Source organism: Setaria italica, chromosome VIII, assembly GCF_000263155.2.
Source record: "Setaria italica strain Yugu1 chromosome VIII, Setaria_italica_v2.0, whole genome shotgun sequence".
Lineage (NCBI taxonomy): Eukaryota > Viridiplantae > Streptophyta > Magnoliopsida > Poales > Poaceae > Setaria > Setaria italica.
This window is the reverse complement of record NC_028457.1, coordinates 34,418,412-34,429,824: the sequence shown is the minus strand read 5'-3', so window position 1 is coordinate 34,429,824 and position 11,413 is coordinate 34,418,412. Positions and strand designations below refer to the sequence as shown.

At 44.8% G+C, this 11,413-nt stretch overlaps 2 protein-coding genes and 1 pseudogene across 2 annotated transcripts; all 3 read right to left on the bottom strand.

The window, feature by feature from the left end:
- On the bottom strand, positions 1–1,092 carry LOC101777972 (BTB/POZ and MATH domain-containing protein 2). Its single transcript, XM_004980710.1, has one exon. It carries the CDS (start codon positions 1,090–1,092, stop codon positions 1–3), a length of 1,092 nt encoding a protein of 363 aa, XP_004980767.1.
- A 2,404-nt stretch (positions 1,093–3,496) lies between these two features.
- LOC101777553 (BTB/POZ and MATH domain-containing protein 2) lies at positions 3,497–4,594 on the bottom strand. Its single transcript, XM_004980709.1, has one exon. The coding sequence runs from the start codon at positions 4,592–4,594 to the stop codon at positions 3,497–3,499; it is 1,098 nt and encodes a 365-aa protein (XP_004980766.1).
- Positions 4,595–9,814: 5,220 nt separating this feature from the next.
- On the bottom strand, positions 9,815–10,614 carry LOC101777139 (annotated as a pseudogene).
- Between the last annotated feature and the right edge of the window lie 799 nt (positions 10,615–11,413).

The window sequence follows — 11,413 nt, the reverse complement described above, 5'->3', positions numbered from 1 at the left end:
TCAGTTTCCAAGAGGTGACACACCGAACTTTTCACACAGCTCGTCGACAAGAGAGGGGCAACTGTTTGCCAGATGTTCAAAGTCATCCCCCATCAGAACCTCCTTGTACTTCCCAGAATCCTTGAGGAACTTGAAGCATGCCTCCTTGAGCCGACGGCATCCATGCTGCTCAGCAAGCACAAGCGTACTCACCGCTACGCTCGTGTCAATGAACAAGCAGAGAGCAAACTCGCACATCGACGCTAGCCTCTGCATGTCATACCTGTCCGCCGCCACGAGCAGATGCTGAGCCATCACAAGCTCGTCGCCGCGGTCAAACCTCGGCAACGAGTCGGTGTAGACGAAGTGGAGCATGGCCTTGAACACCCTTGGCTCGATGCCGTCGACCCTCACACGGGTGGCCACGTTCTCCTTCATCGTGCCGCCGAAGAACTCCGCCTTGAACACAGACGACCGTGCCGCGAGCACGTTCTTGTGCGCCGCGAACGTCTCACCGCCGACATCGAATGCGACATCGGCTCCAACCCCGCTGGCTAGGAGGTCCATGAAATGCCGGCGCATTTCCGATGGTGGTACCGCGGCTGACAATTGGCAGCAGTTCTCAATGACTCTGACGTCGCACCTGATACAGAACTTGTCCTTTTTGACATACGATGACTCCATGTCCTCCCTTTTGATGAACTGTGAGTAGACCCATGACTGGGACGTCCTCGAGAAGGTTAGCCAACTGGTGCCCGTTCTCGTGGAAGACGGGATGGGCTCTCCGACCCGGTCGAGGAAGCTGTACTTGGTCCGTACCAGGACGTCGCCGCCGTCCGTGCTGCCAAGACGCTCGAGACGGAGCCCCAGGGATACCCATTCGGCGGTCTCCTCGCTGGAACCGTCGGGGAAGAAGATGACGCACCAGCTGTGCCCTCCGACGAGGAAGCTTGATGATTTGATGCGCCTGGCGACCCCGATGCCCTTGAATTGGGAGTAGCCGACGACCTTGAGCAAGTGCCACCCGGTCGCCGTCTCGGCGATCGACGCGCTGTAGCCGTCGTCGGCCGCGGCGGAACACGGCGGAGAGGGTGGCATCGCGTCGTGCTCCATGCGTTGTCAAGTGGCCAGCAGTCGGTATTGTTTTTGCAATGAGATGCACAGGAGAATCGAGCGCCGGGCAACTTATATGTTGGTGATTGGATGAGATTGTTGCGGTTCGAATTCGTATTCCGATCCTCCTCTGTTTCGTACATGTCTAATCATATTCCGATCCGAACACGCTTATACGTAACTTTTTTACCATCCAGCACATACATAGTTTGTTTTTACTTTGAGAAACACTCAGTTTGTATTTTGGTAACCTAAACCAATCAAAGAAACACTCAGTTTGTATTTGGGTAGGAAATATTCACACTTTCTTTAAGTAGTTTCGTACATGCTGCATTACCGTCGATCTTTTTCATTAGTATAGTTCTACATCGAGTAGGCTAGCTAGCACCACCAACACAAATATTCATGTCAGCGCCTCTAATACAACTCATATAGCAGCTCCTTTGCAAGCATTTTTGGGAGATTTAAAAACAGCCTCCTCTCCTCAAGAAATCCTCTCTCCTCAAGAACGGGGAGACTACCTGCCATATCCTTCCATATTCTCCAAGGCACCCTTGCTTCTTCCTCGTGTGTAGGCGGCTGTCGTCGCCTGCTCGACACCATGCCAGCCACACTGGGAAAAGAGCGCACGCGCTGCTCCTCGTGCAGCCCCTCGCCTCAAAGCCAGTCTGCCTCATGCGCACCCCATACCGCCACCCAAACTGGTCTGCCTCATGCGCGCCCCAAACCCATGGCTCCTCGCCGGTTAGCCGGTTGTTTAGTGCCCCGAACACCGGCCCCCGCAGTGTAGTGGACTCGTGGAGAGCCGAGAAAGAGGGTTAGGGAAAGGAGAACTAAAATAATAGATTGACCCGCTGACAAGTGGATCCGATATTTTGGGAGAGATACGTGGATGCAAAGTTCGTGGTAGGAACTTCTCTAAGTCATTGTATTTTTAGGTTCATACGAATTAAACGAACATGTGATTTTCCAAATTGGAAAATCTAAATGATGTCCTGTTTTTAGTCTATCTATATCTTTTTTATAGTATAGTAGGATTTAATTAGAATATAATAAGTATTTCGTATCGCTAGTAACAGAACCTAAAAATATCCCTTGACTTGAATAAAATCTGGAGTTGTGTTGTATAAGCGTTTAGGAAATCTGCCGCACCAATGGTCCCCTATATGCTGAAATTGTTTGTGGGGACTCCCTTCAAGCAATTTGGGATACATTTTAGATGACCTTTTTTTTTCTGCGATCCGAGAGAACACGACTTCATGTCTGATGTCATGACTGTCAAACAGGTTATCATAGTAATGTTTATTTCTTTATTATTTGACCGCTTTTCAGTTATGCCCCCTTATTGACAAGCATGAGTTCTTGCTTTCGGATCAACATTGGTCTCTGCTTATTTTACTAACTTTTTTTTGCAGTCCTACAAGCAAGCATCCTTTAAGCACTACTGCGCTTCATCAAGTGCTGCTGCTGCTGCTACTACAAGATAAGCACCACGCCTGGTTGCCAGAGCCTTCCTGGGAGAAAATTAATTGGTTTTCAGCTAGAAAAGGTAACCATCTGTACATGCACACACCAGATACCTTTTGAGAGCATTATCTAAAAATTGCTACCTTTGAGAGAAACAAGAGGACAGATGAATGCATTGTGCAGTTACTCATACAGAGGCATACCCTCCTGGACCAAAACTTAGCAGAATGTAAACAATTGGAGAAATTGAATACGAATGTAATCGCACCAACTTATGTAAAAAACACCTCGTTGGTATTGACATCTTGTTGGCGTAATGCAACATGGTGATTATGTCTGTGTGTGTAATGAGAAGAAACATAATTTCATCAAGCACCAACATAAAAACATTCGTCTCCGTAAATAGTATAGTTATTTGCGCTTCCACATGCAGGATCAGTTAAGCACTATTGCGCCTCTTCAACCGTGGATACTACCAGTAAAACATGCACCCAGTATAAATAGCGGCCCGAGGTCTCGACGAAGAATATCTCGACATATAGATGTTCCCAAAGTAGACAATAACAGTAGAATGATAAATGAAAGTACTTGTTTAAAAGGAATGCATATATCGTGTCGAATTTTTGTAAGAACAAATGAGGGTCTTCAGCTATTTTGCTGCTCCAATTCTAGATTTTTGAAGATATCACACGGGCCAGCTTGACGCATGTTCAAGTACATGTTATGCACTAGTGCCTGATCACGCATCCAAGAAACATCATAAGCACCCAAAACCCTCTAGGAAGATAATTCCCATATTAAGACAATTCAATAAATGGGTGAATATGAATTTAATCGAGACGCAGACATAACAATGATAGATTAAGTTGAACCACATACAATCTTTGAGTTCTTGACCTGGACACAAATAGCAAGTACTTACAATAAGGATAGTGCTTTAAGCTTTTTTGTTGCCTTCATCTGACAGGCCATGCTCAGCAAGCAGCTCGTCGAAAAGAGACGGGCAACTTCTCATAAGATGTTTGTAGTCAACACCACCCACTTCTCTAAAATTGTCATTAGACTTGAGGAACTTAAGGCACGCCTCCTTAAGCCGATGGCATCCATGCTGCTCAGCTAGAACAAGCGTTGTCGCCACTACACTTGTGTTAATAAAAGTGAGCAGCGTGTTCTCACAGATCAACTTTAGTCTCCCGATGTTATACCTGTCGGCAGCCACAAGCAGATGCTGAGCCATCACTATCTTGTCTTCTCCATCGTCAGGCAGGGAGTCGGTGTAGATGAAGTGTAGCATGGCCTTGAACACCCTCGCTTCAATGTCCGCTATCCGAACACGAGTCGCAGCCCTATCCTTCATCTGGCCGCCGAAGAACTGCGCCTTGAAGACTGAAGATCGTGCTGCGAGCAAGTACTTGTGCGCGACGAGTTCCTCGCCGCTGACCTGAAACGTCACGTCCCCTCCAACCTCGCTTCCTAGCAGGTCACCAAGATGCTGGTGAAGGTCTGACTGCGGCACCACGCTCTCTTCGCAGATATCCTCAACGACGGTGACATCGCACCTCATACAGATGCTATCATTTGTTGAACGGAGATAAGTCGACACCAAATCCTTCCTTTCGATAAAATCGGTGAAAACCCATGATGATCCTTTGCTCGAGTAGGTCCTGACACTACAACTTTCTGTGTACATTGGCTCACCGTCTTTGTCGAGTATGCTTAACCTATATCCTGCCTTGACGTCAACATCATCAGTGGCACTAGCAGGACGATGGAGATACAGACCAAAGGAAACAAAATCGGCAGTCTTCCATTTGAAACCTCCAGGATAGCATTCGATGGACCAGCTATGTCCTCCGACGCTGAAATTACCGTAATGGGTGGACATGCCAACATGGTATGCTCTGAGCAATTTGGAGAATCCTTCGATCTTTATCACGTGCCACCCGGTGGCGGTCTCGGCGGACACGATCGACGTGCCAGTGCCACCGCCATCACCGGCGCCGACGACGGAGGCGGCAGGTTTAGGGCAGGGCATACCGCCGGTGCGCTGATGTAGCAAGAAAACAGCGGTGGATCCAATTGGTATGAACCGGAGAGCATCTCTATATTGTTGGCCAGAGGAGAAGGATCCGGAAGGCAATTGGTGTGCACCGCTAGGACTCTATCTGTACCAACACATGTCGAGATTAGATACGTTTGGCAGCGTGGATGTATTTTCCTACCATAGGTGTGATGAGTTGGGTATATGATGGTAACTGGCTAATTCGTAGTTGTAATTGTAACAGGCTGGGACATGATCTCTGTGGCGGATCGTTATGCAACTCTTGTATATCTGGTGCGATTCATGGTTAGAATTACGGCCTTTTGAGCTTCAAAAGGCAATAAAATATCTACAAGACTACAAAGCACCGAGGCCGGCACCACCTCCATCTGGTCCTCCGTTAAGGCAGCTTTGGCTATGGGTTTCGTGACTCGTAAAACAGCCAAGCCCCCGTCACCTCTTCTGTAACACTTGGAATTTTGAAAGAAAAGGAGAAAACTTTAGGAATGGGCCAAGGTCTCCAACCAGCCCAATAGCAAGGCCCAACTCGCCCACCCCTCAAAACCATAAGGGAACCGAGGACCTTCTCCAGTGCCGCTTCTCCCTCTTCGTGTTGGTACTCCTCCCACAAGAACGTCTCCCTCTCCACAGCACCAGCGCCCTCTCTAGAACCTCCTCCATAGCAGCAAGAAAACAAGGGAAAAGAAGAAAAATGGATTGAGGAGGAGGAGATGATCAAGATGTGGTGCATCTTTGGAGTATACATGCTTTTCCCCATCTCAATCTTGCTGACCTAGATTTGGGGGATGACCAAGGTGAGGTGAATCCACTTTAGCTCTGCTAATTGATGTTTTTAGATGGTTCTTGGTCATGGGGATTAGTGGATTTGTGGGGGAAAACACCATTTGGAGGTCGATCTAAGGTCTGCTGTCCTGTAGATCAAGTAGTGCTGCTGTCCCTGTAGTTCTGGCAACCTAAATGATTTTTCCTCCAAAAGTGGATCATACAAAAGTTGTAGAGGTTTTTGAGATCTAACTGCTGTCAAAGTTTCATATTTTTTGGTGGAGTATATTTTCAGTTATTGAATATTGTGTGGATGTTGTTTCTGAATGTCCAGATTTTGATAGCAGATGTTTAGACATGTATTAGATGATCTTAGGTTGCCCAAATATGTTTAGACATGTATTCGTGGAAACCCATAATAACAAAGTTTTAGGATGCCTAAATATGTACATTCTAACAAAATTTGAATATTTGGACAAGGAGTTTGGGAGATATGAATTTTTGTATGCTGTTGCCCGAAAATTCAGACAGATTCTACACTTCACATTCAACTGCTATTTTACCTCTCTTTGGGATCATGTTAAAAATAGAGGATCCATACAAAGTCTTATACTTTTTTCCTTAGCTTGCTAAGGTGTATTTTCTTGCTTCATATCTTTTGTAATTTAAAAGATACAAAAATATGAAGCAGCACTGCTGCAGTTAGCATAGGCGATGTTCATCGTTATTGCTTGTTTGATGGGTTGGGCTATATGAGTGCCTTTCTTATTGCATGCACATGTTTGTTTGAGAATGTGTTCTGATCTTATTGTGTCAAAATAGGTGGTAATGCTCTGGATCATGCTTAGAGCGGCTGTCTCCTTCGTTGAGAAGCAAGTAATGTGGCGGTGGTTGCTACAAGCTTTAAATTTCCATTTATTCTACCTCTACCTTAAATTTCAGAATATGACCCATTCAAATATAGATTTATGCACATCTTACTATTATTATTACATATGCCCTGTTCTTTACTTTATAACATGGCTATTGCTCTTGTTGGCATAACTAGGATGAGGCTTATGTTGACAAATGTGGAGAGACTTATCTGGTATATGCGGTGTATACTCTGTCTCTATGCAATCTATCCTTGTATTGCATTTCTTTGTATCATAATGCATAGCATATGGAGTTATGTTGCCGCTTGATAGCCGCGACCGTACTAGTACAACATCGTTTATTGGGCATAATGATATAGCTTCATACTTTGTTAAGTATCAAGGTAGGAGACATGACATTTGCATTGCATTTGTATTTAGGGTGCTATTGGTTTTCTACTGCATTTATTTTGACTTCTCAAGGTTTGGTGATGAATTGGTTTTTTTATTTGTATATGAGGGTGTTGGAGTTGATATTATTATTATAATTATTCATTGAGGAGCATTGCTAATGATATCTATTGAATCAATGCTTAATAGACCTGTAGTATAAATAGCTTTTTACTTGCTGAGATTTTATATCTTACCCTGTTTTTATCATCTTATCATCTCAAGTACTTGCTGGATGGATGCTTTGCTTGAGGGATTGGGAAGTAGCAGCACGCACGTCACACACTTCACCTTAATCAAAATTCTCTAGTGTTATGCTTTAGTAATTAAGTCCTTCTATATGAGAGTTTGTTGTTGCTTAATATTGGCTAAGATTTGTTAAACCTTATCTTTTAAATCGCTTGGATATCATGTTAGGATCTTTCGTTCATGCTAGTGTGCTTTATCTATTTACATATTTTATTATTTGTTGCTTTCGCGATGTTCTTGTTCTAGGTGAGATGCTGTCAAACCTTTTCCCCTTTTGTTCGGTGTGGTTTAGTAGCATCCTAGGGTGGTGTTACATCTTCCCTCATGGTCAGACCCTAGCCCAGCATGCAGTGATGAGCGACATAGCTACACAGCTGGAGCCGAAGCCGGTGGTAGACGCAGGGGTGGTGGGGCGCATGCTGGGGCGCAACATCGACCGGAGCCAGTTCAATGGTGGCGAGCTCCTCCAATGATGCCGTGATTATTTGCCGCATTGAATATACTGCCTTGCTTGTGGTTGCGGACAGGTATCACATGGAGTTGCCCCTCCCTTACCGTGAACAACACGGTGGTGCGAGAGCGAGCTAGTGGCGTTCTAATTTTCGGACAAGGTAGGGATAAGGGATGGGCGAAATTGGTCTACTCAGAGCATCTCCAATAAACTATCCATTTTTGGCTCTCTATATGAGTTGGCAAAAAGATTCCTCTCCATATTGAGTTGTTCATTTCAACAGACTATTCATTTCCCATTCTCAAAATCCCAACGGCTAGGTTCCTCTCTAAAAATATACACTCTCCATCCACTCTAACAACCTCTCCATTTTGCACTACAACAGCCTCTCCATTTTACACTCTCCATTCTGGGACCCACACTTTGGCAGGGCAAATTGGCTTGCCAAGTTTGGCAAGTGTAAGAATAAGTTTGGCAAGTCGAATGGGATGAAGAGCTAGACAGCAACTCTATTGGATCACGATTTTCTTATGGGCTTGCCGAATTTTAACTTGGCAAGTTGGATAGCATCTATCTTGAAGTTGCTCTAACAAGGGCTGGAAAAACAAAATATAGAAGGGGAAAAGGAGGAAAATAGAGAGAAAGAGAGGCAGAGAAATACTTGAAATGAAGAATTCGCATGACTCGACGTCAAATTTTAAAAGAATTGTGAATTTGGTGTCATATAATTAAAGGCATGCCAATTACGTCCCAATGCAAGTACTGAAATTCTCCCTGTCTTGCGCAATAACTATATTTATATTTTTGAAAAAACAATCATGATTTATGATTTGGACGAAATGAAAGCATTTAAATTATGCACCAAATCGTATCTATACTAGTATATTTTATTCAACTGTACACTGAAAATTACTGACATGTAGAGCCTCCCAACCTACTATATATACATTATTATATATTAACTAGCATAGACGCACGTAATAAAAAAATAAATTATAATTGTAACTTGGGTTAATTTGTTCATGTGAGGGCCATCGGGAGAAGACCGGCTCCATGCATGCACCTCTTTGCTTTGGATTGGATAGAGGGTTCCTGTTTGTCTGCCCCATGCCTTCTTTGGCAGGACATAAGCTTCGGCTCCTCCAGCGACTTCTGCAAAAGCCCTACCATATAAGATTGTTGAAAAAGGCTCGGCATGCAAAGCACCAAAGGAGCCCGAGCCGTTTTTTTACTGAACCTTGTAGCGAAAAATAGTAGCTCCTCTAAATCTGCAGCACAACATGGAAGGGGAGGGGTAGAGTTACGTAGGAAAGAAGGGGTGGCATTAGGCTTACCAGCGATGGGGGGGAACCGGTGGCACATGCGGAGCAGCAGCGAGATAGCGTCACCTACCACCATAGCGTCACCCACCGCCCATGGATTTGCTGCCCATGGGATCACCGGCCACACTACCACCGCCATGTGGCCATGGCCCTTGAGAGGATGAGGGCGGCGGGAGGAACAGGGAGGAGAGGTGTGGAGGACAGACCCTAGCTAGCGTTATGACTATCACGAGCACCGGGACATTTTCCAACTAATCAAAGCATTGCAGCAACACTTACACAGATTACGTGCGGATTGGTTCATTCTAAAGAGAGACTAAAGAAAGAGATGGACATATAAAAAAAAGGTAAATGTAACAACCTGGAATTGAGAGAGATCGAAAAAAATAACTGAAACTGAGACGTGTAATTTGGACGGCTCTCGGCAACAAATTGCTGAACGTAATTAGTGCCTAATGTATAGTAGCAAATTGAACTGCAGCGCGCGCGCGTGCTAGTTTACCTGTGGCGGTTACGTGCCGCGCCCGACGCCGCCTTCGGTTGTCCGCGGCGCGAGCCAGGGATGGCACGGCACCGCTGCTCTTGCCGATGGTCTGACGAGGTAGTTGACAACACCGTGGAGCAGAGCGCGAGACACTTGGCTGGCAAGGCGGCAATGGCGCGAACCAGCGAGCAAACCAGCAGGATGACGACGTATGGGGTACGGAAACTTGGCGGCACCCTTGAAAGGGTTTTGCGTTTTCTTTAATGGGTATACAACCGGTGGGTAAGGAACCGGAGCGGTGAGAAAAACATTAGATTTTTGGCAGAAATATTTTCTAACTCGCGGTTTTTATGGGTCTAGAACCCTCCCCACCTCCCTTAATCGTGGGTCCAACATGAGAAGTACGGTGGGCCTAAATCGGGTGGGAAGTGTTTTCAATTGTTTTCTATGTTTATAGTATAGAATTATAGATAGAATTACTAATTGCAGATATAGAGGATTGAATATATCCAAACTATATATATACAATATTAAATATTTTATTCACGCCTAGTATATATATCCTCACCAATGTCTTGGACTTATTTTATTATAAATTATTGGAGCTGATGGGTCTACAGTCTACACAACAATATTGGTGGCCAGCTCCTTGAGAAGAGAAGGGCGACTTCTCGTCAGGTATTCAAAACCTTCACTCGCCATGACCACCTTCAGATTGCAAGGAGAAGCGATGAACCTAAGGCATGCCTGCTTGAGCCCATGGCACCCATGCTGCTCAGCCAGAACCAGCATAGTCGCTGCATTATCAGTATCGACGTAGTCATGCAACATGACTTCGCAGATGAGCTTTAGCCTCTCCATTGATACCTGTCCGCAACCACGAGCAGATGTTGGGCCATCGCCATCTTGTCACCCTCGTCGATCTCAGGCACCGAGTCGGTGTAGATGAAATGAAGAAAGGCCTTGAACACTCCTGGTTCCATGTCTTTGATCCGCACGCAAGCCGCCTTCTTCTCCTTCATCTTCCCAAAGAGCTCCACCATGAACACCGACGACCGAGTAGCGAGCACGTTCCTGTGCGCCCTGAACTTCTTGCCACCAACCTTGAACTTGACATCGCCTTTCACTCTGCTAATCTTGGGTAGATCGCCGAGATGTTGGTGCAGCTCCGATGGCGGTACCACGGGTAACTCCGTGTCGGTGGTGACCTCCGTGCGGATATTCTTAACGATGGTAACAGCATACCTGATCTTTAAACATTCATCCTTGATATGTGACGAGGACTCTAAATCCTCCCTTAGGAAGAATTCAGAAAAGCCCCACCACCATGTTCTTCTGGAGAAAGAACGTAGTATCCTGCTGTCTTTTACGTGCCATGGCTCCCTAATCTGATCGACTAAACTGAACTGGAATCGTGCCATGATCACGCTGTCATAACCAGGATCGTCAAGACATTCTAGGTAAACGGCTATATGTAATCCTCGGATTTGTCGTCCATACCATCAGGGTGATACCTAACCCTCCAGCTGTGCCCTCCGACAGTGAAGGCGCAAAGTTCAAGAAGTTCCCTACGCCGAGAAATGAGTAGTAGTCAAGTAAAATGAGTACCACTAGATATTATTACACGTGTATATGTACTGCCCACTTAGAATTTAAATTTAGGAGAAAAAACCATCCATAATATTAAGTATACGACTTCAACCTAGATGTGCAGGACCACCCCCCATTTGGTATTCGCTTCATTCAAAAATGAGTGTCCTTTTAGAAAATTTCAATTTCAGATACATTAGTAGTTATGAGAAGAGATTATGTTACCCTTAATTACTCATATTAGTTGTGATTGAAAATTGCTCTTTTGGTTTGTTTTGGATCCTAAATAAATGCATGTGCATTTCTATGCATTTCTCCATACATGTTTTTATAGGTGTGAGTGCTGCTTTAATTATACTGCGGTCACTTGGAGCTAAAAGAACACTCTTTGTTGTTGGATGGCTTATTCGGAGTTAGTTGGTCTATGAATAGTAGATTCAGTCCCCTTTTTTATAGGGCTTGAATGGAAGAGAAATTTAACCGATCGTTTCATCTCTTCGAGTACTTAACCTTTAATAGAACATACCTCTTGTTTCAACGAGATATACATGTAGTATTGAACGGATAAATATGTGAAACTCATACTAAACATCAATTACATAAAAATAAATACAAAGTTGACATCTAATT